This window comes from Sardina pilchardus, chromosome 7, assembly GCF_963854185.1.
Source record: "Sardina pilchardus chromosome 7, fSarPil1.1, whole genome shotgun sequence".
Taxonomy (NCBI): Eukaryota; Metazoa; Chordata; class Actinopteri; order Clupeiformes; family Clupeidae; genus Sardina; species Sardina pilchardus.
This window is the reverse complement of record NC_085000.1, coordinates 23418412-23445804: the sequence shown is the minus strand read 5'-3', so window position 1 is coordinate 23445804 and position 27393 is coordinate 23418412. Positions and strand designations below refer to the sequence as shown.

General features: G+C 39.9%; 3 protein-coding genes and 1 long non-coding RNA gene across 10 annotated transcripts; 1 reads left to right on the top strand and 3 right to left on the bottom strand.

Annotated features, from left to right (window-relative positions):
• Positions 1-366: 366 nt before the first annotated feature.
• Positions 367-11501, bottom strand: LOC134086888 (uncharacterized). The gene is made up of 7 exons (XM_062540077.1): positions 11339-11501; positions 10465-10515; positions 9677-9739; positions 9564-9593; positions 2898-3167; positions 1131-1253; positions 367-741 (listed from the first exon to the last, which is right to left on the bottom strand). Exons 1-7 carry the CDS (start codon positions 11394-11396, stop codon positions 686-688), a joined length of 651 nt encoding a protein of 216 aa, XP_062396061.1. The 5' UTR covers positions 11397-11501; the 3' UTR covers positions 367-685.
• Positions 11502-12733: 1232 nt separating this feature from the next.
• On the bottom strand, positions 12734-13427 carry LOC134086949 (uncharacterized). Its single transcript, XR_009939789.1, has 3 exons — positions 13209-13427; positions 12952-13033; positions 12734-12819 (listed from the first exon to the last, which is right to left on the bottom strand). It is a non-coding gene; the product is annotated as an uncharacterized LOC134086949 (long non-coding RNA).
• Positions 13428-13568: 141 nt separating this feature from the next.
• LOC134086886 (uncharacterized) lies at positions 13569-17822 on the top strand. Of its 7 annotated transcripts, none has more exons than XM_062540076.1 (7): positions 13569-13801; positions 14482-14523; positions 15757-15780; positions 15893-15928; positions 16111-16380; positions 16955-17036; positions 17274-17822. In XM_062540076.1, the coding sequence occupies exons 2-7, from the start codon at positions 14487-14489 to the stop codon at positions 17380-17382; spliced, it is 558 nt and encodes a 185-aa protein (XP_062396060.1). In that variant the 5' UTR covers positions 13569-13801; positions 14482-14486; the 3' UTR covers positions 17383-17822. The 7 variants fall into 7 exon arrangements, with proteins under 7 accessions (XP_062396060.1, XP_062396058.1, XP_062396057.1 ...); XM_062540074.1 differs by having other exon boundaries at positions 15757-15798; XM_062540073.1 differs by lacking the exon at positions 13569-13801 and adding an exon at positions 13809-13949.
• Positions 17823-20640: 2818 nt separating this feature from the next.
• Positions 20641-27313, bottom strand: sypa (synaptophysin a). Its single transcript, XM_062540068.1, has 6 exons — positions 27164-27313; positions 25485-25550; positions 23304-23428; positions 22743-22941; positions 21527-21718; positions 20641-20965 (listed from the first exon to the last, which is right to left on the bottom strand). The coding sequence occupies exons 1-6, from the start codon at positions 27179-27181 to the stop codon at positions 20675-20677; spliced, it is 891 nt and encodes a 296-aa protein (XP_062396052.1). The 5' UTR covers positions 27182-27313; the 3' UTR covers positions 20641-20674.
• Positions 27314-27393: the final 80 nt, after the last annotated feature.

Genomic DNA, 27393 nt, shown 5'->3' with positions numbered 1-27393 from the left:
CTCCATGACAGTGATGTCCACGATTTTGTCCGACAAAAAGTCATCATGACCATGCTTAATTAATCATGATTCATGATGATGTGCCAAGCGTACTTAATGCTTAAGATGATGAGTTGTTTATGCATGAATTCATTAATGACAATCAGTGAATTCATGTTAAGTCATAATGATTCATGATATATTCAGGGATGAAGTAATGCATGATTCATGCATTAATTCATGAGAATTCATGTACCCTTATCGTAAAGTGTTAGGCTACCTTTTCCTTAAAATATAGGGGTCATAAGTATTGGAACGCCGATGTTAACCCTATGTGTTAAAATTCCCATAGAGGAAGGCAGATTTTATTTATTTATTTATTTATTATTTTATATTATTATTTATTGTGTACATACATGGAGATACTTAACAATTTTTAGGAAAATCAGGGTTAATATTCAACAAGGTAACTCAAGGTACATCAATAACAGAGATGAAAAATACAGCATCAGGTGGACAGGATATTTATCTAATCTCTTAGAAAACATTGATAATTAGCAGAGCACTGATGAATAAACAAGACCTCTCGGAAATCTCAATCTTCTACACGTTTACTGTTGCATGTATACAGAGGGACTTTGCACCACTGAGGAACTAGGAAATGCAGAACAAATTTATTTCAGTGGAACATGTTCATAATAAAAGATCACACTGTAATCGTTTTCTCATAGATGTTGCATTCTGTGGTCTTGTCCGGTCCAGCTATAACCAACAAGCATGAATATTAATGAGTTTAGTTATGCAGTAAGGGTAAGTGAGGGTTTCTACAGAAATTGCCATGGCTTCCTGGTCCGATATCGTCAAATCAGCAGGCTTTTCGACCTTGCAGTGCTGTACATGATCTGGCTGAATCTTTCAATATAAACATACTTACGTTCAGTCAGATCTGCACAGCGCTGATTTGATCAATCGCCTGCTGATTTGACGATGATTACATACAACAGTATGTGTAATAGGACAATAGCGGCTCAAATGCATTATTTAGCATTTAACATTATCTTATCAACAATCAAACACCTTTTTTTTTATCCAATTTTACATTGTAATTAGGGAATTTTGAAGTTGGTCTACTGCATTCTGTTTTCATTTACCTGCCTGTTTTCCTCTCAAGGTGAACACAATAACCACCAAGGTCATGATGATGAGAACAAATCCAATGAATCCTGCAAACAACTGGTAGGAAAGAGACACTGGTGGCATTTGTGGCTCTGAACCTGAGAGAATTAAAACAAATATAAATAGCACAGTCTGTTTCCAAAATCTACAAGGAGGACATATAAAAATATATCCACTGCTCCCTTTCGTCAGTGTCCAGGCTTCATCCATGTTATGCAGTATGTACTCCTCCCTCGGCAAAAACCCACTGATCAGGTTTCAGTGTGTAAGGTAAACAAATCACACTCAATCATGCTGCCTTCATGCCGTTTCTAAACTTGGAGGACCCAACTTTAAAAATGGCAACCTCCAAAAAAAGTGTGTTTATGAGATCAGCTCGGAAAGCAAATACAGGAAACGCGTAAATTATGTTAATAGAATGGCTTGGTATGGTTGAGCAAGAAGGAAAATGTTTTAGTGTTTCTGTCTTGAAATGAGAGTAAAATTCGGCTCTTGTGTTGTTGCAAGGGAGACCGTTGTGGTTGGAGAATATGATTGTGATGTCAAGTCGTATACCACAAGACTTCTGCACGAGTCTCCGAGCAAAAAATCTGACCCGACTCCGTAGATCCGCTATTATTCTGTATTATTCTGAATCAGACATCTAGCCCCCATGCCAGCTGGGTAGAAGGACATTGGCATTCACCTTATTCATATGTTTGTGAGACAGACCGAGGCTACTGGGTACAGTTGCCATCACATCATCCAGATTCCAGCAGATGGCAGTAATGCACTCTGTTTGCAAACTACCAAATCTCTCTCTCTCTCTTTTTTTTTTTTTAGCATCTAACATGTTTGGGGTTATTTGACTATCTCATGGTTTATCTTTTTGTCTGTTCAACTGTCAACTTACTTGGTGTAGTGTTACAGTACCTGGTGGTACTTTGCATTCAGTGTGATTGAAATTGGCTCCAGTTGGGCGGCTGTTTATTAAACTGTTCATTCATCCATCATTAATATATCTCTCCTGGTGTGCTATGCCACTATTTTGCCACTAACAAGCTACTAGACAAAATGGTATTGCAAGTCAACTGATTCATTTTATGGAGTCAGATTAATCGTAGTTTCTCACAACATTTACCACTAATGCATTGTTCTGTTAGCCTGACTCTCGCCAGACCCTTGTAGTTCCGCCATGCTCCACCAGAGGCGTTTCGCTGAGCTCCACACAAGGGTCTGGACGCGAGGGCAATCCAAACCCCTGCCAGTGATCAAAAAATGAGCAACCAATCAGGAGCGCCGAAGCGAGTGTTTGATTCAAATAACAATGGCGGCACGCAGCGAGGAGTCTTGTGCTGACATTGATTCTGCTATTTTAACCGTTTTGTCGAATCTATCGAGTATTCATTCTTTAAAAGATTAACAGAGAATAGTTTTGAAGACATTTATTGGTGGCAAGGATGTTTTTACTCTTCTTCCGACCGGGTTTGGCAAGAGCTTGAAGAAGCCTAGCACGTCATTCAAGATAACAGGCAAGTGGTTTATCAAATCACATGCGAGGATGTTTTACAAGGACCCGCTTTCATAAATACATCTCCTATCGAGAAGTCCTAGATCCTTGTGTGAAGCAGACAGCGAACTACAGGATCTGGCGAAAGTCAGGTTATTGTTCTGTCCCATGACATGTTTAACCTTTGCAGCAAATGCAATTCTGATAAGACACATCTCAGGTGGTGTTTAAAACATAATAAGCCATAACTCACCGTAATGTGCACCAAGTGTGTACTCTTCACTTGTAAGATTTTGTCCAAGTATGTCGAGTACACAGGTGATTGAAACAGGTGGGGTCACAGTGATATTAAAGAAGCTTGCTTCGACTGTGATGATGTGTGGGTCAACTATGGTGATATTTGTTCCTCCCGTAACGGTCAAGAAGAAATGACCGATTTGGTTCCACTCATGGACACATCCAACCATGACATTGTCATCATTGTCCATCCATCTGGCCACCCTGACATGAGGATTGGAGAAGGCTGAAATGGACAAGAGAAGTGCTTTGACACTCAGTTTAAATTGTATGTGCTAACAAATAAATACAAAGAAAATATGAGTAACAATTTCTATGAACCCATACACACACTTATTATGAAAATACCATGGCATTTAAATATTTGTTTTGACTACAACTACAGTATCATAGTCAGGGAGGTGTAGCCCTCCTCAAAGTTGTGTCGACACTACTTTCTATAGTGCATGTCAATGGGTGGATTACAATCTAGGATAGATGGCGCTGTTGCTGATCTAGTTAAATCTACACATTCCTGGACAGAAAATGACTTCCATACAAATGTTCTATGGTCAATTTAGTTTACTTCCTGGTTGGTTTGTTGGGAAAAAAATGATGACTTTGACACATTCCGGTCGTGGTAAAAAAAAGGTTTTAAAATTACAATAACGTTGATTCAACCTCATGGATTGGAAAACAGCTTAGCGTGATCCCTGAACCCTCCCCTTTCGGTAGACACCAGGGTACAACAGGGTAAGTGTGTTGAAATAAGTAATTTCCCAAGGGAATAGGGAAGGAACGTTGCGAACATACCATGGACGCAGTGATATCACACACTACTGTTTGTTATGGGGACTATTTTCAGGTCATGTGTGATATCACTGCGCCCATGGTACAACGTTCTTCGATTTTTACGCCAGAATGAGAGTATAATTCCATGTCTCATCAGCCTAGAAAATTGGCACAAGTTTTAAAGTGTAACTGCACCCCATAACTCCAACCACTTCACATTTCTGAAAAAGGCTTTCAAAATGGGCAGGACGTTCTGAAATTTGGAAGGTAGTGCAGCACTGCTGCAGCCAATCAACCATGGTGATTTCGTGTCAATTTGGGAATGAGTGCTGCAGACGTGGCTTATCACAGGTAGGCTAATCAGGGCAGCAGGTGTTGGGGCGTTTCATTCCTAATTTGTAACGACCCGGTGACGTAGTCTCGACAGAAAAGTGCAGGACTACGTCAGCATTCCAATAGCATTTTGGACCAAAATGCCATGGCATGTTTTAACCTGTAGAGGGCGCGGAGAGCTATATCTCCAATACAAAATCATACGAAATGTTACTTTTCTCGGGAAACACGATTTTTGTCAATATTAACCCTGGTAATAGTGTAGGTCACCACTTATGAGTAATTTCAATCAATCAACAGCTCAAAAAAACATATTTTAGGGTGCAGTTACACTTTAAATGGGAAAATTACCGGAAATCTTAGTCACTTTTAAAGGAACCGTATGTAAGAAATGTATTTCAATTTAACATAAAATGGCCTTGATGTCACTAGACATTAAAGTGTTGATGTCACTAGACATTAATGTCACTAGACATTAAAGTGCTAATGGTCTAATCTGATTCAATGATCCATGCTAGGCTGGAGCTTAAAGTTGTATCGCCAGACTGACAGAACAGCTGGATGAATGAGAGAAAGGTAAAAAAATCAGTTGTTTTGCTCGAGGGGAGGTGGAAATTAGCTTAATTCCCCAAATTATGGAATATCCCTTTAAAGGGGAAAGTATACCCTGTTGTTCTTCACTTCACAACGAACAATCAATGAACACCAGAGTAAAGTGACAATACATCTTTCCTGGGTTAAACTTCACTTCAGTAGGCTACATTCAATTTGTATACTGCTTTATACCTATTGTATCAATGGGCAGATGGGCACTATATCAAATCAAACGCATAACAGAAAAGTAGTTCTCTTAATATAACTAAAGTAGATCCCATATCTATTTAACCACAACTACACCCACTGCAGTTCTCGTCACTCCAGTCAATGCAGTCGGGATCACCATCACATATGTAGTGTTGGGGAACACACCTTCCATCCCCACACTGATACTCTATATCATTGCAGATAGCAAAGCCTGGAAGAGGTCAGAGGGGTCTGATTAGATCTACATCTAGTTTTCAGAATAATCTATTTCACAACAGGTAACCTTAAAGTGTTATCAAATGGAAATGTTGCTTGTATGCCTACGGCTTGACCACTAAACAAAATAACCAAACATGTTTGTAAATTAGCCTAATCTCTCCCTTAACTATTAGATAGACCGATTGAGCAATCAGGGAGTGTTTAAGGGGAGCTGTCCATATAAGCAACTCAAATGTGTAAATGATATACAGAATAACACAGACTTAGCACTTATTGTCATACTTATTATGACCGCCACGTAGACCCTGAGTTGTTTCTTTTTCTAATCTAATTTCTGTCAAGGCTTCCCAGGAGACTGAAAGACCGGGGTGCACGAAACTTGATGGCATGTAGCCTCGCATGGATAGCATGTCGCCATTGTTTTTCGTTTTGATCCGTCGCCCACCCAGTCGGACTGGAAAACAGTTTTTGGTGAGTATCTGGAGCACTGAAGGGCCTAGGAGGACCACATTTCCCGTAAGTTGGGGCCATGTCATTGCGTAACGTTACCACTCATTTTATGTATAGCGCCAACATGAAAAAGCAAAAATAAAGTGTCATAATCGCAGGTATTTCTGACCTGACATGGTCAAAACTGCACGAAATTGGTAGTGTAGGATCACTATGACACCCTCTGAATGCAAGTTTCGTGGAAATACGTTCATTGGGGGCCATGCAATAAATTAATTTATGCTACTATACTGTACATCAACTGAACTTTAGGTGGCCGGACACAGTTTTCAGTGAAAATCACGAGAGCCTTTTTTGTATGGTGGTCTTAAGGGGCCATGTCAAACCATGCCATAACCACTCATTTCATGTATAGGCCCACCTAGGAAAAAATGAAAAAGCAAAGATGTACAAAGCAAGTGTTGTAATCACAGGTATCTCTAGCGGACATGGTCAAAACTGCACGAAATTGGCATTGTAGGATCATTATGACACCCTCTGAATGCACACCAAGTTTTGTGGAACTCTGTTCATGGGGGAACATACAATAAATTAATTTATGTGTACATTTAGTGACTGTACACCAACTGGCCTGTAGATGGCCAGACACAGTTTTCTGTGAATATCTCAAGAACCATAGAGCCTAAGGACCATGTCAACCCATCCCATAATCACTAATTTAATGTACAGAGCCACTAGTCAAAAATGAAAAAGCAAAAATCACAGGTATCTTTGGTTGACAGGTTCAAATTCTGCACAAAATTTGAAGTGTAGGATCATTATGACTCTGAATGTATGCCAAGGTTTGTGTAATTTGGGTCATGGGGGACCATACAATAAATTGCAGTCACACACACACACACACACACACACACACACACGCACGCACACACACACACACACACACATAAACACGCACGCACACACACACACACACACACACACACACACACACACACACACACACACACACACACACACAAAGACACTCACAGACCAGAGAAGTACACATACACAAAAGCACACTAATTTGCATACATAAAAGTCGCAGCTGGGGATGGAGTCAAGTCAAGTCACGTTTATTTATAGAGCACTTTAAAGAACAACAAATACAGCTGACCAAAGTGCTGAACAAAACCAAGCTAAAAATGACTGGATTAGACAAACACATAGGACAACAAAAAGATAGACATAAATAAACAAACAAAAAGGACAACAAAGTGACTAAGACAGAAAAAATGCAGATCAAATAAAATAAAACATTCATATAGAATTGAATGCTAGAGTGTAAAGATGGGTTTTGAGATGGGATTTAAAAACAGCCAAGGAGGGAGCCAGGCGCAAGTGCAGTGGCAGTTCGTTCCACAGTTTAGGTGCAATCACCGCAAAAGCCCTGTCACCTCTGCTTTTTAACCTAGAGGGAGGAACAACTAGGCGGAGTTGGTCAGCTGACCTAAGAGCCCTAGAAGGTGTATGTACTTTTAAAAGATCTGATATATAAGAGGGGGCAAGACCATGTAGTGCTTGTGAAAACAAATAGGAGGATTTTGAAATGTATCCTGTACCGTATTGGGAGCCAGTGGAGAGCTGCAAGTACAGGTGTAATGTGCTCTCGCCTTCGTGTTCTAGTGAGAAGGCGGGCTGCAGAATTCTGCACTAGTTGAAGGCGTGAGAGGGAGGAGCAGCTGACGCCTGCATACAGGGCATTACAGTGGTCTAGGCGAGAAGAAACAAAGGCGTGAATAACCTTCTCAAAGTTTTTAAAGGATAGAAAGGGCTTAACCTTAGATAAAAGCCTTAAAGGGATAGTTCGGGTTTTAAGACACGAAGTTATATGGGTTCCCTGTCAGCAACGTTGTGCATCAGCACTGACTTACCCCCCGACAGCGTCCTGTGAGCCGAGATCCAGCCGGTTTGTGATGCTGAAGAAAGTAGTCCGGCAAGTTGCTGGGGTCACGAAAGTAAAGTGTTTTTCTTCTCAAAACCATATGCGTTCAAAAGAGTGATATATTTGCACCACAAAAACGTTGTCCAGGAAAAATTCAAACCTCGTTATCACTTGGCACTATTTTTCTCGATTCCTATCACTGCGCGCTACTGACAGCTGGACAACGTTTTTGTGGTGCAAATATATCACTCTTTTGAACGCATATGGTTTTGAGAAGAAAAACACTTTACTTTCGTGACCCCAGCAACTTGCCGGACTACTTTCTTCTGCATCAAAAACGATAAAAAACCGGCTGGATCTCGGCTCACAGGACGCTGTCGGGGGGTAAGTCAGTGCTGATGCACAACGTTGCTGACAGGGAACCCATATAACTTCGTGTCTTAAAACCCGAACTATCCCTTTAATTGAAAAAAACTAGACTTGACAACCATGTTGATTTGTTTTTCCATTTTAAAATGAGGATCTAAAATTACACCAAGGTTTCTTGCTGTGTCTTTCACATATGGTTTCAGGGGGCCTAGGTCAACATATGTGTTAGAGGTGGTACTGGGCTGAAAAACCAGGACCTCGGTTTTCTTTTCATTAAAGTTTAAAAAATGTAAAGCCATCCAGGCTTTAATGTCATCAAGGCATTCCATGAGATTTTTAAAGGAGTGGGAATCATTATGTTTAAGTGGCATGTAAATGTGTGTATCGTCTGCATAGCAATGAAAGGATATGTTGTGATTTCTAAGGATGGATCCCAGGGGCAGCATATATAGGGAAAAGAGTATAGGTCCTAAAATGGACCCTTGGGGAACACCACAGGGCAGCGGTGCAGAGGGGGATGTTGAATCATCCAGACAGACAGAGAAACTTCTGTTTGTTAGGTAGGACCTAAACCATTCCAAAGCAGTGCCTCTAACACCAACACAGTGCTCCAGACGGGAGATTAAGATATCATGATCAACCGTGTCAAAAGCTGCGGTAAGGTCCAGAATAGCAGGATCTCCAGAGTCTGTGGCTAATAAGAGATCATTGAAAACCTTAAGAAGTGCAGACTCAGTGCTATGGAGGGCTTTAAAACCAGATTGGAGAGGTTCCAGGATACCATGTTTATCTAAAAAGGACTGCAGTTGTTGAAGCACCAGTTTCTCAAGAACCTTAGACAGGAATGGGAGTTTTGAGATGGGCCTATAGTTTGAGAGGTTTGTGGTGTCTAAGTTAGTTTTTTTTAATTAACGGCTGTACAATAGCATGCTTAAATTCCTTTGGGACGGTCCCTGAGGCAAGGCTACAGTTCATAATGGATAATATGCTAGGACCTGTAATCTCAATTGTCTATCTAATAAGCAGAGGAGGGACAGTGTCTGTTGGACCAGATGAGATTTTCATTTGGCCAATGGTTTTACTCAGATTAGACAGTGATATAGGCTCAAATTGATTAAAAGTTGCAGCGCAGGTGGTAGAAATGGAAGGGTCAAAAGAGGGCGGGGTTATAAGAGCTCTAATACTGGAGATTTTAGAGACAAAGTATTGCAAGAATTGATTTAGCCTCAGCAGCACTCTCAAATGCAGCAGAGAAGCGAGTAGCGGTGGTGAAATTAATAATACGGCGCCGGCGTGCAGAGGCGCAACCTTTAACGTCATGAGAGAGTAAAGGGAAATCAAATGATACAGGCATGTGATCAGAGAAAACAGCGTCATGAATCTTTAGATTTCGCACAGAAAGCCCACAAGATAGCACCAGATCTAGTGTGTGCCGGAAGTACTTGAGTGGAGCCCGTCACAGACTGAACAAGATTAAAAGAGTCAATAAGGTTTAAAAAGTCACTTGACAGAGGTTTGGAGGGGCAACAAACGTGAATGTTGAAGAGGAGATGTTGAGTAGGAGATGGAAACAAATTGACAAGCATGATTTATTTTTGCGGAGAGAATGTGCAAGACTGCACGACAGTCATATTTTGTACCGCTTTGCGGTACATCTAGTTTCACATACATTTCATAACAAATATTGGACCATGAACATTACAATCTGAATATTGTTAATGTGTGCTGTAAATCAGATGCTTAACTTACTTTGATGGATGGGGTGATAGAGAGAATGATCTTTTGAAAAAGAACAACAAAAATGTTAATGTTTTTTCTCTAGTCCATAAAAAGGGCATTCATTCACTAACACATCAACGCACCATCAAAATCCTCATGGTCAGAGTAGTGCTCCAAGTCATTGTAGTAGCTCCAAGTAGTTGTAGCTGAAATGGAAACAAGACAGAATAACACAGAGTTAGCACTTATGTACAGTATACTGTATACTGTATCTAGACAGGAATGTCAGTCTGTCAGTGTGTGTCTGTTATACGCATATCTTTCGTACTATTTAATACAATCATGTTGGAAGTTGAACAAAAAGGATTGTTCCCCACAATGCTTAAAATGAATGTGTCACAAAGTCCAGTAGTTTTCCAACAAATACAGAAACTAAGATTAATGCATAGGTTTGGTCAAGACCTGTGAAAAAAAAAATCAGATTTTTTTGGAAAGGGTGACGAAACTCACAAAAACTCTTATTTTTTCCCCAATCTAGTTGTGCAAAGCTAATAGAGACATATCCAAACATATTGATGGCTATAATGAAAGTAAAAGGAAGCGCTACAAAGTATTAAATCAGGGGTATGGTGACTTTTCCAACCCTGTTATTCTAGTTTTTCCATTTTTTTTGATTAATTTTCAGAACTGTTGTCTTTTTTTTCCCATTGTTTTGATGTTGTACAGCTAAATTTGTATATAAAACTGGAAAAAGAATTTTGCAGAATGGGTTTTGATTTCAGGCTGTAAGACAAAAAACAATTTCAAAGGGGTATGATGACTTTCTATAGGGTGATAGAGAGAATAATCTTTTGAAAAAGAACAACAAAAATGTTAATGTTTTTCCTCTAGTCCATAAAAAGGGCATTCATTCACTAACACATCAACGCACCATAAAAATCCTCGAAGTCAGAGTAGTGCTCCAAGTCATGTGAAGTTGGAGCTGAAATGGAAACAAGACAGAATAACACAGGGTTAGCACTTATGTATACAGTATATCTAGAAATGACAGGAATGTCAGTCTGTGTGTTTGTTATTCGCATATCTCTCGTACTACAATAATACAATTATGTTGGAAGTTGAACAAAAAGGATTGTTCCCCACAATGCTTAAAATGAATGTGTCACAAAGTCCAGTAGTTTTGCAACAAATAGTTATACAGATACTACGATTTATGCATAGGTGTGGTCAAGACCTGTGAATTGTTTTTTTTTTTTTTCCGATTTTTTTTGGAAAGGGTGACGTGCCAAATTTAGCTGAATTTGGGTGATTTCACACGGAATGACTCAGAGGATAGTTCGGATATTGACTTATACAGACTTTCTCCTCATAAGATGACTTTAATAAACCCTGTCCTCATACTTTAAATGTTTCAGATTGTCTCAGAGATGCTCTCCACAGCATGGACGTGCATGTAATGATTTTTGAGCCTATTTGGCTACAGTGGCACATAGAGTACTGTAGGTAGAGTAGGGTAGGTCTTCTACATGCTCCGGTTGTGCATAGCCGGTGTTACTCATAACTGCACCGATTGATGTCGTTATGATCTCAAAGGAAAACGTATACCCCTTATCATTCACAAATAGACCCTGGGTTGTTGGTAGGTTGGTTTCCCATTCATTAAGGCTAGGCTACTTATTTTTGAGAATGTGAATGTGTGTGTGTGTGTGTGTGTGTATGTGTGTGTGTGTGTGTGTGTGTGAGAGAGAGAGAGAGAGAGAGAGATAGGCACTGTACTGTACAAAGATCATGAAATCAGTACTTACTTATTGTAGACAAAAGGGTCCACATCAAAACGACTGTAAAACTTCTGCTTTTGATCATCCTATATATTTCCTTTGTGTAATTTATGTGTTCAGACTGAGGCAAGACTAATAAGTTGCATGTTCTTAAGAATATTCCTTCACCGCATGAAAGCACTAAGAACACTTGTGGTTGTGGGGTTTCTTTTCCTCCTTGTGTGCAGACACAACAAGATGTGTTAAAGCAGAAGTATCAAATATGTGTGTGAGTGAGAAGAAGTGTTTGAGACATCTAAGTTATGCTTCTTGTTTTTCATTACACATTTGTTCTGTGAGTTTCTTCACTTTGTAATTTTCTTTCTTTGCATAATTCTTTCTTAACATCTAACCAAGACGTCAGTGACTTCCTCCAAACATCAATCACAAACATTTGGTGACAAAAACTCAGACATAAAACAGATATGACAGTGGCACACCAATGGTTCTAAAAGTGTGAGAAATAGAGACAGGTGGGGCGCAAGGAACAGGAGCACAAGGAAAAACATAATAACCACTCACCCATAACCCATAAGGGTCATAAACAGACCGACATATGAACTGAATAATATCTGATCCAGAGTGGGGAATGAAAGAAACGTTTGACAACCACTTACAGATGTGTACATATATAGCCTCCAGCAATCCAGCTTCCCTTTTCTGAGAAAGTGAAAAAGACTAATGTGATATGTGCCACAGACAGCATGAAGAATCTGCCACACAAATCTGGAGCTGGTCACTTTGACTATAGCGCCTATAGCGGCACCTGCCGGAGTACAGACGTACATAGTGTGTGTACCATCTACTGTACCTACTCATTTCTACAGAGACGAACACCTGAAGTCGCACAGGCAGAGTGGTGATGGCTGAGCTAGCACACACTAGAAAGGGACCAACCCTGTTGCTGAGTGGTGCAGAGAGTTCTGGGCATACTCTGCCCAATAAAGGTAATCCAACCAGTCCTGTTGCCGTGAATGGCAGTTCAGTACATTGCACCACCTTACAGTAGAATCCAAGCAGGAGAGCAAGCACTCTGGTGAGGCAAGAACTTGATACTTACTCTCCACATGGTCAAACAGGTCCTGTATATCGGCTGCACCTTGTAAGCGAGACGGTCTTCTGTCATGTCCATATATCCATAATAAAATCAGGCACATTTGCACAAATCAACATTTAATAAATGTGGTAACTGCCAAGCAGTGCACCTTCTTTACAGTATGACTACGCCACCTCCTGATGATGGGCAGGAGGCCCCATGTATCATCTCTTAAGTGTAGTGTGGCTAATTCTAATTTCCCCGCAAAGGAACAGTTGACAAGAGGCAGATACGCAAAAGTATTTCCAATTTATTATAAGTTAGCACACAAAGGTATAAAAAAGTTATGAGGACTGGTCTATACTGCTACAAAAACACTGGTGGATTTTCCTCGGTCGGATCAGCCGATGCAGAACCCCTGCTCAGGAGGCCCCTGGTGAGACAGAAAACAGGAGACAGCAACACAACACCAATGAAGCATGCAACACAGCAAGCACTACACACTTTAGATATCTTAAATACCACTACAAAATATCACACCGTGTTGTAGCTACCGTATACCTACACACCACTACAGTGTCCCTCCAGTGTAGTCCCCCGACCAGGGGCAAAGCATCGGTATGGATCCGGCCTTGTACAGGGAGAGCCTACACAGAAGACAGAGTTTAAGGAGGAAAACCACCAGCATCAATAGCACCACACTAGTTGGGTAACAATGAAATATGCTACTATGAAGGCACAGGTGGTAGGCCCAGGGGCAAAATCACAGTTAACCAAGCAAACAAACAAAACAGAAAACATAAAGAAATGCCTATTAATTACACAAAAACAGTGGCTGGCCTGGTCCTTTTCAGTATGCTCAAACTGGCCCACAGCAGTCACACACATGAGGAGACAAGGTGAATGTTCCGTTGCAGTGCAGCCCAGCAGCTCAGGTCACAATGAGGTGAACATAACAGTTAAAACTCCATGCAGAGGCCTGTGTTCTCGATGAAGAGTAGACACTTCTAGAGATCACCCTGCATGGAAAAGGTTGCCCAACACACAACTGTGTCTGCGCCAACACAAAGAGAGTCTGACATGCAGCCAGCAAACATGTATCACTTCCTGTGGTCATGTGACTTTCCTAAAGATCATGTGATTGTTATGCTGTGTGCCTGCCTGTGTAGATCCCCACACATATTAAAATGTCTCACATGGAGGATGGGGCAAGATCCAAGACCTAGATCAGTATTCTGGCAATCCGGATCTCAAGTTCAGTAGCTGAGTCCTGACACACTGGAGGGCTGTGAGGAAATTGCTCTTTTGTCAAAGTTCTACCGAGATTTCACCAACACATCTTTATGGAATCTACTTATGGATCATGTTGTGCCAGCAGCACTAAAAGAGGAAAAGAAACTTGACCACATTTTCTTGTAAGTGTTCCTGATCTCACTAGGGGAGCAAATCGCAAGGACATGCAACTCATTTCACTTCTTCCAGTCGAAAATTACAATTACAGAGGAATTAAGACAATGATTGCATGCAGAAGTTTTACAATCGTTTTACTATGGTCTACTACAAGTAAGAACCAATTTGAGGATATAAACACTAAGTAAACTACTACAACAATGTATTTTGGTGCAGAGTGACTATCTTTTTTTAAATGTTGTTTTTCATTTAGTAGCTGATCGCCCGTCACACTTTAACAAATCACTTTCAACTCAAAACACTTTGTTGTACCAGCTTGTCTTTGAAACTTTAATGGTGATGTACACAATAGAGTCATTTACAATAGGCATGCCTTGATGGTTCAATTAATTCCACTGCTGGTTATTGAAGTATTGGCTTTCATCTCTGGATTGGCCCTCCTGTATACTGTAGATACATACATACACATACATCTAAATGTACAACTAGTTAGTCATTCTAATTTCAGAGGGTTGAAAAGGACTGAAGTTATCATTACAGAGGGAAAAAAGGAATGGTGAAATGAAATGAAGATTGTTGAAACACAGAGAGAAGAGAAGATGAGAGCAGAACAGATCATAATATCATGTAAAAAATACAAAGCCATGTGCATTATCATGTTTGCAAGAAAATCTTTCCATTTCAGCTTCTATGTCAACTTATGAAGACCATTTTGATCTTAGTGGAGGTAAGCACTGCACCAAACACACTGTTTTTTCTCCAATATAATGTTCATTAAAGGAACACTCCACCATTTTTTCATATTAAACTATTGCCTTAACTAGGACGAGTTCATACATTCCTCTAGCATCTCAATGCGTGCACTCAATCTTCCTGGTGCGCGGCACCACTTTGCTAGCACTTAACTTAGCCCAGATCATGCATTAGGAACCAAACAGAGAGGAAGTGAGAAGCGACCAAATGAGTAGATACGCAACCAAGTATGCTGACACATAATAACGTGTGCTTTTCTAAGATTTTCTAAGCATAATAGCTACAGTATAATGGGTAACACTTTATTTGAAGGGTTCTACATAAGAGGGACATGTAACAATCATAAGAATTACATAACACATGTCATGCACATTAATGACACACTATTGATGTTTAGCCTATGACTGTTGGCATAGTGTGTAATTCGTTTTTTGGAATGTTTTTGAGTTGACACTTTAGTTTTGTCTTGTTGTTGTGACATTCCAAAAATCGAATGACAAATCATGACAACAGTCATTAACATCAATAATGTGCCATTAATGCATGACATGTGTCATGTCATTCTTATGACAGTTACACGTTACCCTTATGTAGACCCCTTCAAATAAAGTGTTACCGTATAATGTATATGGCGGAATACTGGGAGCACTTTGACTCGCCACAGTAATATCATCACTCCTGAAAAATCCTCACCCCCTCCCCATTAATAGAATCTTCTTGTTGGATACTTTTATTGGGAGGGGAGAGGATTTTTATTTCATTTAAATAGGGAAAATGTGGAGGTGTTTGGTCGCTTCTATAACTTCATCTCTGTGTGGATCCTAATGAATGTACTGGGCTATGCAAAGTGCCGCCACATGCCAGTATGATTGAGTGCACGCATCGAGACGCTAGAGGTATGTATCAACTTGTCCTAGCTAAGGGAATAACGTAGTTTAATATGAAAAAAAATGGGGGAGTGTTCCTTTAAGACAAATTCCCTGTTCATTTTGTTTTTCTATAATCTTTCAATCACTTCTTATTGTGATGACTTGATAACAAGTTAAGAACACTTGCAATATTATTTGCGCCCATCCCATGAACTGTCTTTGTATTTTTATAAGCATTTGAGCATAGAGTGTACATGTAAACTAAAAGACAGGAAGCGATCACAGAAGATAAAACACACACATAGCATCTAAATGTCAACATTGTCTCCACATTTTAGCTTCCGCTCCATATGAAAGCAGCGGTGAGAATCCCAATGAAGGTCTGCTGTTTAACTTTTACTTCATTAACTACATTTAATATGAATTTCCTCCATATAATCAAGACAAACAGATTTGTTGTTGTTTTTTCCACAGATGATATCTTTACAATTAGTGACTGGAAAAGACAATGTAAGTAAGATTTACCACAAAAATGATACATTTTCAAATAGAAAGGCACTAGGACCATTTGTTTTTTCCCCTCTGAATGTGTCACATTTACACATGTCTAAACTCCATTTTTGCATTTATTTGTTCATATGCAGATATCATTTAAACTGAAAAAGTGAAACCACTTTCCTTATCCATTTCAGCTTTCTCCAATCCCCACATCAGGGTGGCCAGATGGATGGACAGTGATGACAATGTCATGGTTGGATGTGTCCACAAGGGGCAACAAAGAGGCCGTTTCTTCTTGACCGTTACAGGAGGAGCAAATATCACCATAGTTGACCCACACATCATCACATTCAAAGCAAGCTTCTTTAATATCACTGTGACCCCACCTGTTTCCATCACCTGTGTACTCAACACACTTGGACAAAACCTTACGAGTGAAGAGTACACACTTGGTGCTCATTGTGGTGAGTTAAGGCTTAATATGATCCAAACACTGAAGCCAAATTATGGCAAAGGTGGGAGGGGAGCATACTGCATGTGATGGATGCAGGCACTGACACTACGGAGAAGTGGATATATTTAGGTAACTCTTTATTTGAAGGGGTCTGCATAAGGGTGACATGTAACGTCATAAGAATGACACAAGGCATGTCATGCACATTAATGACACATTATTGATGTTTATGACTGTTGTCATAATGTGTCATTCGGTTTTTGGAATGTCAAAAAACGAAACTAAACTGTCAAAAACATTCCAAAAACCGAATTACACATTATGACAACAGTCATCAACATCAATAATGTGTCGTTAATGTGCATGACATGCGTTGTGTCATTTTTATGACGGTCACATGTCACCTTATGTAGACCCATTCAAATAAAGTGTTACCGACATGGTAACTCTTTACCGACATTTATACATGTCCTTGTAGATCCAGCACCGAACAAGGGCTTTGCTACTTCATCACTTCTATTTGTTTCAATTCTCCATTCTCAGGTTCAGAGCCACAAACGCCCTCAGTGTCTCTTTTATACCAGTTGTTTGCAGGATTCATTGGATTTGTTATCCTCGCCATGACCTTGGTGGTTATTGTGTTCACCTTGAGAGGAAATCGTGCAGGTAAATGATTACAGAATGTACTTTTCAAAATGTGCACGACAGTGTAAAACTGGATTAAATAAGGTGATGGTGGTTACTTATTGTCCTATTACACACATTTTGTGTTTTATATGTGATCATTTGACACAATAATATATCAATACACTTGTGTCTTCCTCAGTGGTTTGTGTATAGTAGTTGACAATACAGAACTACTATTGCATAATTAAACTCACTAATATTCCTGCTTGTTTATAGCAGGACCAGACAAGACCACAGAATGCAACATCTACGAGGAAACCATCACAGTGTAATCTTTTATAAACAAATGTTCTACAGAAATGCTTACTCCTTTCTTTCTTTCTAGAGTTCTTCTTCCTTTGCACTGTCTCAAAAATAAGACAAGTGAGGTGGCACTCAGAAATAACATTATTCTGCACTTCCTTTTGGTTCCACAGGCCTTCTGCATGTACTGTACATGTAACAGTAAAAGTGCAGAAAAAGGGTATATTTGAGTGCTCCCATTTACAATAGGTGTCAGACAGTGATCTGCTAATTATTAGTTTAAGAGATTAGATAGATGTGCTGTACATCTGGAACTGTACCATCTCTGTTACAGATGTGTCTTGCTTAATATTGACCCTGTCTTACCATAGGCTGTTACATATATTATATATGTATCTCATATAATAATGTAATGAAAAAGTGGACTGTTTAACCATCTTAGCTGAACATTGCTCCGATATTTGTTACTTAAATGTTTGTTCCAAAATATAATGAAAATAGAATAAAACTTCTATTTCTAAAGTACTGTTTCATGGACACTGAATCCACTCTGCTACAGTTGAATAACGACAGATTGAACGTTCAACAGGATAATTTCTTCTTTATTGAATTTCCTTCGTGGATTCCACAGAGCAAGAATACAACAGAATTCTGGATAGTTTTTCAGTGAACTGGTTTTTCTGCATGGTTGTGACCATGGTCATCAACATCATTGTTAACGCTAATAATATATCATACACAAGAAATACAGCACAACCCAAAGGCATTGAGAGTATCACAAGACATACCGAACACCACTAACAACAGAGTAGTTGAATAGCATATTTATAAGGGAGAAGAGTGGGACAGAGCAGAGAGTGAGAGAGAAAAGAGGAAGAGAGACAGCGGGAGCGAGAAAGAAAGGAAGAGGGTGGCTGTACTGCCGAAATTAAAGGACTAAAGTTCAAACTGGATTTCCTTTCGGCGGAGCATTTAGGCCACACCATGTTTGGATGCTCAGTCATATCTTTGCCAATCCACATACATTAGTCTGTGGAAGCCTAGCACCAGTCTACCAGCAAGAGTCCCATCGAAGACCGTTACAGTAAGTGTGGGAGATGCTTGTTTATATGTATATATATATTATATATGTATATTAGTAGACAAAAAATAGTGTACATTAATAGATTGGCGAATAGTCTTTGATCATGCAAAGTCATTTTAATTGCATCTTTTGGATTCTTCTTTTTCCTATTTCTCTTCGATTTGGTATCAGGTGATAAGGAATACACTTTGGCCTCCAAAACCCACCTTATACGTGAATGCATGTCATGAAATAAAAATCGGATCAGCACAGGTCCTACAACATAACTGCATTATTCGGTGACTTTGGTAGTGATACATCACAATTGAAATCACAGCTTGATAGAAAACCAGGAAAGCAACACAACCATATTTGCTGACATCTACAGTACAGTTTTATTTGTGGACTGCTCAACTCTCCATTGCATATAGTAACTGACATGAACCTATTCCTGGTGTTATTATGATCATATTACATCGTCATGGAATATCACTACAATATACTATTACAATGACTTCAACAGCTGCTGTCTGTACTTTGTAGTATCAATTGTCACTGCGAGACAGGGAGGAATGTAGGGTAGTGCAGAGGGGAAAGTGCTGAAAACTGAAACAGGCACAGCTATCTAAACTATCAACACCATCTCAACACATCAGTTTGATTATCTCGCTCAGGCCCCCACACAAAACAAGCAAAGTCCTGTAAATTTTTTATCATCCACTTGCATAAAACACTAACAATACACTACATTAGTCATAAAGAGCGTAGTATAAGGAAATACTCAAACCATGCTAATTTACTGGTCAGAATGTTTGTGCTTTTCTTCTCAAAGAACAACACTTGGAGAATCACACAGGAAAATATCCATCCTAAATAAACGTAACTAACACAAAAGATGTGAACACCTAAACCAGTTTGATTTCTGCCACTGCTTATGATGCCATTTTTTATCTCTTGCGACAGATAGTATGACTAGTTTATTCTCAAGCTTTACCCCATACTCTTTCAGTACTATGCTCTATCCCACCAGAGCAGAAAACAAAATTAAACAAAATAAAAAATAAAACATAAGATATTAAAATAAGAAAGAGCGAAAGTATAAAATCTGATACAATTTCAGATAATCTCAGTGAGCCTGTACCAAACCACAGAAGGTAAAAATTATTAAGGATCTCATTTTTTTTGGGCTGAAAGACAACTGTATTTAGTGAGCTCTAAACAGAACTAAACTACAGTGGAATAAACCCATACACATCTTTAGGAAATTTTGTATATACTATTTGTTCATAATGATATTTATACAACACAGACAAATACATTCTCTCAAGTTTAGTATTACTATTTTCAACATTATCAATTTAAATTTATATAGCATTGAGATTTGCTTTTTTTTGTTCTTTTTTATATTTTGGTACTGTATTCAAGTTTGTCTTCATTTGATCAATCCTAACTCTCTTTTTTGTTTACACCACAATAATGAACAGCACATTAATTTCTCCCTCTCATTCCCCCGTTTCCCATTGATAGTTTTTAACCCCCTTCCCTCCCCGCCCCGCCCCTCCCCTCCCCTCCCTCTTGTTGTCCACAGACAGATGCACAAATAGACAGACAGGGAAGAGTGTGGTATTGTGGGTAGGGTTCAGGCACCACACTCCCATAATCACACGATCACCCTCTTTTCTGTAGGGAAAGATGGCAGAACAAGCAGTGAATGACAATAATAAGGACTTAAAGACAGTTGACTGAATATAGAATTGTACTATAATATTATGGTATTTGAAGGCCTCTGTATATACTGTAATTACAATGCAAACTATCACATACCCTCCCTTCGACACTAAGCGTTCAGCGCTTCAACGCCCTACCTTCAATGCTACGCTAAGCATACAAAGCCAAGCTACCTTCACAGCAGTCAGTTATAAAGGGCCGTTCGCACCAGGAACGATAACTAGAATGATTACTGTAACCATAACAATATTATTCCACACCAGCCGACAATAAGAAAGTCTCTCCTTGTGTTGATGAATGTGATGTCTAAAATTTGATTGATTCTGATTGGCAGATTTATTGTTCTCAAAATTGCCCTGAAAGCGATCCCCAACAATATCATTCTTCACGTCATATCACTATAGTTTATAGTATGTTCTCATTCATCTTAGCTAGAGAGATACTTTTTTTGGCGTTATCATTACAGTTCTTGGTGTGGACAACAGGTCTTTACATTCCTACCTTAGATTCTTACAGTGAATGCACCGATTACCCTGCCCTCTGACTCACCATCCTCCACGAGGCTGCGTCCTTATTGGCTCTCTCACATCTGGTTGGAGAAGGAGGTGGGCGCCCCCTGCTGTTCGTAGCCTCCTCCTCCTCCTCCTCCCTGGCCGTACTCGCCACCCTGATTGTAACCCTGCTGGCTGTAGTCGGGCTGGTAGCCCTGCTGCGCGTAGCCCTCCTGGCCGTAGCCCTGCTGGCCGAAGGTGTCGGGGGCGGGCTGCTTCTCCTGGGCAGGTGGAGCACGCATGAAGGGAGCAACGATGCCGGTCTCCTTGAACACGAACCAGATGTTTCCTAACCACAGGATCAGGTTCAGGAAGCCAAAAGCCTGGAGGAGAGAAGCACAGAGGGCTGCAGTGGTGAATAGGTGATTTGGATGTGGAACAGGACTTCCTAATGTTAATCAATGAATTTGAATCAATTCAATGAATATTACACTATAATGCTAATCATTACATTTGACCACTATAATATTGTGACAACATAAATTATGTTCTCAAACACTGCGTAACTAGCTCAGCCCATCATCAGGATACAACAGGGTGGAATGAATTATTCTATCTTTCTGCCTTTTATTCATATTTTAAATTATTATATTTTATGTATGTTACTTTTGAAACCATTTTTTTTAACTATACCCCTTTTATGCTTTTATTTAGGCTACTATTATTCGTTGTGTCTATTTTTTTTATCTATTACCATTGTTTGTGTATGAAATACGCTTAAGTAAACTTGTCTTGCCTTGCCAACAGAAACAGGAAACTGGACTGAGCTGACACTGTCCGGTCAATAAATGAGCTCACGTGAAAATAAATGGCATGTCCGTCTGCTCGAACTCGTCACTAACCCATACCGCAGCATGAATGGAGGAGCTTCTGATAAAACTCACCACGGACGTGTTGAGGCCAGACATCTTCGGATCGTGGACTTCGCGGCAGGTGCTTCCTTCCAGCTCACAGGCGGGGACCATTTCCAGAACCTTCTCGGGGTCCGTGGCGGTCTTAACGTCGGACAGGCCCTTGGCCCAGGCAGCCGAGCTCACTAGCCACATGAAGGTAAACACGCAGGTCACCCCGAAATCCTGCAAGGGAAACGGTCATTGGGGTTACAGTTGTATTTAAAGCACAGAGAACCTCACAAATGTATGACATAATCATGTCTACCAACCGACTATTCACTAGCTACACTAAATTATTGTGAGTATCAAATGGATTTAGGGAATTTAACAGTACAAAACATCATAATTTAATCATTACCAATGTAGCTGCTCTAGGCTTTATGACAAACCGTCTAGCTATAGGGACACATTTTCATACGGTCATTCACAATTTTACCGAACGTTGGGTCCTTGAAAAGGGATACCAATTTTTGCTCATTGGTCAGTCATAGCTAGGCCAAGTTATTTTCAGACTGACCTGAGGCTAGATGACAATCTGAGAGAGGTAGCAGTGTATTCATTACTCAGTGTTACTCTGGGTTTTCCATGGCTTCATACTGAACAATGTATAAACTCCATCCATTTATGAATGTAACAGGGCCACATTCATTGTCCTGTAACCATTCCGTTTTGTGTCTAAAATCAGTTATCTGGCTTTTATCTTTTGAATAACAGATATGTAAATTGTCCATACTGAAAGTAAATCATGAAGATACTGAGCAGCCTTTGCCTAACAGTTAATATATCCTGCCAGCTAAGTCTTGTTACTCCCACCTTCATGCAAACCACACTCTCTCATGTCCAAAACCTCACTTCATGCCAATTTAGAGACAATGTAGCTGTAAAATTCAACTATTGCATTCAGCACTGGACTGAAATGTTAACTGACAATATTTTATAAAAGCTAGATGACCTCAGATGAGTCCTTTGAGTCAGTTTACCCCTTTACTGTAGTGCTATTATGTACCTACTGTACTGAAAGTCTTAGGGCAAATAAAAACATATTTTTTGTCAGGTATGTACAGTATGTACTGCTCTGTATCTATTCTTATGAGGAAGTCTATATTCGTGGAGAATCCAACAGGCCTTCAGCAGCTATCCTGTTTCTGGATTTGTGGAGGATTCTGTGGGCTGTCAGGCGTGACAGTAGATGGGGAAATCCACTCACAATCAGAGGCCCTTTGTTGTTCTCGCGGTACTTTTCAAAGGCAAAGATGTAGATGCTGAGAGCTGCCATGGAGTAGAGGAAAGCAAACACGGCGATAGTGACGAAGAACTCGGCTGAGGAGGAATAGTCCCCTACGAGGAAGAACCTCTCAGACTTCTCTCCTTTGCAGGTTGGGGCATCAAAGTATACCTGATGGAGCCTGTGAAGGGTGCAAGGCAGGGGGATTTCAGTGCACTTCTAAGTCAGGCTATTATGCATAGAGTGCACAAATACAAAAGAAAGTCTACATTACAAAATCCTCATAGCAAAGTATATATCAGTGAAAATAGTTCTGCATCTCAGAACTTTGAATGCAATTGATTCCAGAATATTCAAAAGGCCTTAGGTTATTAAGTTATTGATTAAGGTTTCCACAAGACCATCTAGGTTCTAGATTATGCCCTTATTGGGCTAAAGGGCAGTCAAGAAAACATGGCTTGTGCATATGCTTAAATGAATGACCATAAGTACAAACACTGTAAATGTAAATGTAGATATGCAAAATAAAATAGCAATACTGACCTGAACGGGTATTCAAAATCCACGTCTATTTTTAAGTTACTTTCAGTCCTGTTTTTGCACTGAACTGACATCCTGAATGACCCGTCGTAGCTCCCACACGTTGAGAAAGCAAAAATGGCAAACACCTAAAGAAAAAGAAAAATTATAACATTAATGATGGATACTGGATTTGTTTACACAACAAGAAGAATGGTCTAAACAATACTATACTGTATGTAGTTATCTAAATATCAACTACATTTTTAAACCATATTCATGTAATACTGTATATGGCCAGAAATGGCAGCCCCCAGCTCAGTAGGGAAAGCCCATCTGCAGATATTGGAAGAGGAACCCAGGCTTTTCCATGGTATTTCCTATACTTCCTGTTACTGCTAGGCAAGCAAGCGACGTCCCCATATGGTTTTCAAACAATGATATGGCCTGTGTTCTGACACAAATGCAGTTCCTACTATTGATCCAAGTAACAACACCAAGCAGGCTGGACAGAGTGTAATCGCATACCCCCCCCCCTCACCCTCCCCCCCAACCACTGGTTTAAATCTGGTAGCCTGACTCTCATAGAGATTAGTCCATGCCTACAGCCCAGATAGGATTGAATGGAGAATCTAGCTATTAATTTTCACAGAGATGGCCCACCATCTGTCGTAGTGGGCTGCTTGGAGTAAAGTCAGGAGATGCCTCACGTGACGGGAAACAAAGGGAGGATAATAGAGCCAACCACTTCTACTGGAGAGGGGGCAACACCTCTTTTAAATATGAAGTGTACAATTACACACCAATTATAGTGTGTGATGTGGGTATGAGGTATGGGGGGAGACAGAGAGACAGAGAGACAGTGTGTGAGAGAGAGAGAATTGATTTTCTCTTGACAGTGAAAAAATAAAATGTGATATCTGTAGTTTAAACATAGAATCAATTTCAATTGTTTTGAAATCTCTATTAATGTGATAACATAATTCATTACTCATTACCTAAAACCTGAACAACAGTATTTTCTGTTATATCAACTGCATTTAAAAATAATCAACTATCCACAGCTCACTATTATTTGTGTGTAATTTGCTATGAGTAAAAATAGCTGCTCTTTGATCTGATTTAATATGACACATTGGTAACATGAAGGGTCATATTAGCACCTGGTGTAGTATCTTCTTTCCACCACAAGGGGTAGCTCTTTGTTTCAGCTGCTCCTATGATTGTAATGAATGCAGCCCTGCACTGAGCCAGCAAAGGGCCACATGTAAACAAAATGGAATGATGGAATGAATTCATCCTCGGACACAATTAGTACAATGGAATAACTGCCATCTACGGATGTGTGACTGATCTATAAAATATGATGAGACGTATAGGCCTACCAGGTTTAGGTTTCACACGTGGAGTAAATGGAATATGAGTATAGCACACAAAGCCTCAGTCTCAGCCTCTCTCTCTCTCTCTCTCTCTCTCTCTCTCTCTCTCTCTCACACACACACACACACACACACACACACACACACACACACACACACACACACACACACACGCACACACACACACACACACACACACACGGAGTGGAGCCAGCAACCAATTGACCAATAGATATATCATATCATATGCACACAGATGTGCTGTATTTTCTCAATGGCAGCTTACTGTATGCCATGACAATGTCATCCATGACTCCTTGACTATCGACAGGTTCTTACATCTTTGAACAAGCCTGCTCTCCTTTTGGGATACTGTATGTAAGAATGGATTGGTTTAGGGAATTCACTGATGGGTCTGGATGGGACTGACTGTACAGTTCACAATATGATGTAGGGAAAGTAAGCTCAGGTCCAACAGGCTATATAATTTTCCTTGCTGGACAACACACACTATCGAGGAAAAATACAGCAACTCTGTAGTTATTTGGAAAAAGAAAAACTGAATCCCAAATTTTGCCCATACAGTATATAGTTAGGTATTACTGACTGTGCCTTCCAGGCTGTGATAATATGGGACTCAATTTAGCACTAAGAAATGCACAGAATGATAGGTGCATATTATATTGACAAGAAACGTATTTAGAACCTACACTGCCCAGTTTGGTCTAGAGATGGCATGTTTAAACATTGTGAACATTCATCCATACAATTACAAGTGAACACATTTGTGCACAAACAATTGTTTATCCTGATGGATTTGACTTACCCATTGTAGGACTTTGATGAAGCCCAGTGGTACTTTGATAATTCTGAACTGCCCAGTGGCAACCAACTGTAGGAGAGAAGCTCAAATGGTTACTGAGGGAAGTAAAATTAACTGCATCTTTCTCACAAAACACAAAAGAGACAGACTAACCAAAACCGTTCATTTGCCATTTTCAAAGGGCATTTCTTTTTTACAATTATATCTAAAGGTGTAGAGGTTATAGATTTGTCTGGCCTTAGAATGTCCCAAAAAGACTAAACTGAAAACAGGCCTTTCAGCCTGTCTGTCTTTGCTCTTTATGTAGACTGCTTGTCGTTTTCAAGTGCAAATAATCAGTGAATTATATCATCGATGTACAGTAACATCAGCAGTCCATGATGCAGAATTTATTTGTTTTGTTTTTTCTTATTGGTGGCAAGGAGAAATCAGACCAAATCACTCACAATCGACATTTTCTTAATCTTCCAGATAGGTGAATCAACATAACTGATGTGCTTGTTGCCTAATTCCTTTGGCATTCAGCGAATGGTTAAATTTGTCTCTGAGTGCAGTAATAAATAAGATACGCCATAATGATGGACGATAGAGTTAAGAAACATGGTGTTAATCATCCCGAATACCCATAGATAAGATTATTGCTTCGCAGCATTCACATCAGCAAGGAAGCAGCCTATGTGAGATAGCCTACGCCGACATTAGAATATGGTACCCTATGCGTTCACGGAGTGTGACGTTGCAAGGTGCGGTTTAACACGACACCGTAGCCAACCCAGAGGTAGGTCTCTGTGAAATCGAGTATTTCATATATAAAAAAAAAATATGTAAATCAATCACAGCAATACATCAGCAAACGCAGTTCCATTTCATATTACGTTCAGTAGGCTATACTCTTTGAAACATGAATCCGAAAAAAATAAGCGCTCCAGCCCAACCTTTGGCGATGGAGACCAACATTTTCGAATCTCCATAAATGTCAAGGTATAATTGCTCGATTTATACCGGATAACCTTTATTTCTACATAAGCAACCTCAGAGACACAATTGTATTCGCATAATGAGATAAGCATCAATGCAATGTCTGCGTAGTAGAGAAGGACATAGCCTTTACTCCGATGCCTGGATAAAAACCAGCTGCCATTTTACAGAGCCATCTCAACAAATGCATCTGTATATTGCAAGGCCCTATTTCAGATGCCCTTTTTGCTTATCAGCTCTTGACCATAATATGTATGGCCTAATGTTTTCACATCAAGTTAAGTTATTGCATATGACTAAAATATAAAATGACCAAAAATAACCTACGACCGGATTCGGTTTTAAAGGATTCAATGACATCCTTGCGGTCGCCAATACCTGATTTATAAAATTCTGCTGTACAATACACACAATAGCAATGTCGTAATATTAACAACGACAATTCCATTTTATTAACACCCTCTTGTATTTATTTTAACCCTAACATATATTGAATTGCACAGTATCAAGGCTGAGCCCAGGAACACGTCAGTCAACAGACAGCATCACTAGAGGGTATACGTTCTCATTCCCGTTAACATTTATGCGAAATATGACCACAAACGACAGAGGAACGCCAAGGCAAATCTATTCAACAATGCAACCAATTCGTATAGAACATAAAACGTGCAAACATCTGTATTTTCTTTGTATGAGAGCCCTACCTGATTTACAATATCCATCTTAGCCGCCTGTTCGTAGATAAGAGGAATGGATGCTCGGGGGGAGGTGGACGTACCAACGGGAAGAGCTTTCGGTGGGGGAAACAGAAATTCACTGGAACAGCCGGGTTGCGTCACAAGCTGGTAGGAGACATTTGTACGCAGAGGACAGAGGAATGACTCGACCATCCGTCAGCAGCCACGACCAACATGAGATGTAGACAAAAGTCACA

Excerpts from the sequence above, each read along its gene's own strand:
- LOC134086888 (XM_062540077.1), bottom strand. The coding sequence starts at position 11,396 with ATGATCAAAAGCAGAAGTTTTACAGTCGTTTTGATGTGGACCCTTTTG. Across the intron at positions 9,594-9,676 it reads TGACCATGAGGATTTTGATG|ATCATTCTCTCTATCACCCC; the intron begins GTGCGTTGATGT and ends CTTTTTCAAAAG. Across the intron at positions 742-1,130 it reads CTTGAGAGGAAAACAGGCAG|CTGGACCGGACAAGACCACA; the intron begins GTAAATGAAAAC and ends TGTTGGTTATAG.
- sypa (XM_062540068.1), bottom strand. Across the intron at positions 22,942-23,303 it reads GATTTTGAATACCCGTTCAG|GCTCCATCAGGTATACTTTG; the intron begins GTCAGTATTGCT and ends CACCCTTCACAG. Across the intron at positions 20,966-21,526 it reads CTGGCCTCAACACGTCCGTG|GCTTTTGGCTTCCTGAACCT; the intron begins GTGAGTTTTATC and ends TCTCTCCTCCAG.
- LOC134086886 (XM_062540069.1), top strand. The coding sequence starts at position 13,844 with ATGCAACTCATTTCACTTCTTCCAGTCGAAAATTACAATTACAGAGGA. Across the intron at positions 13,950-14,481 it reads TTTACTATGGTCTACTACAA|CTTCTATGTCAACTTATGAA; the intron begins GTAAGAACCAAT and ends TTTCCATTTCAG. Across the intron at positions 17,037-17,273 it reads CTTGAGAGGAAATCGTGCAG|CAGGACCAGACAAGACCACA; the intron begins GTAAATGATTAC and ends GCTTGTTTATAG.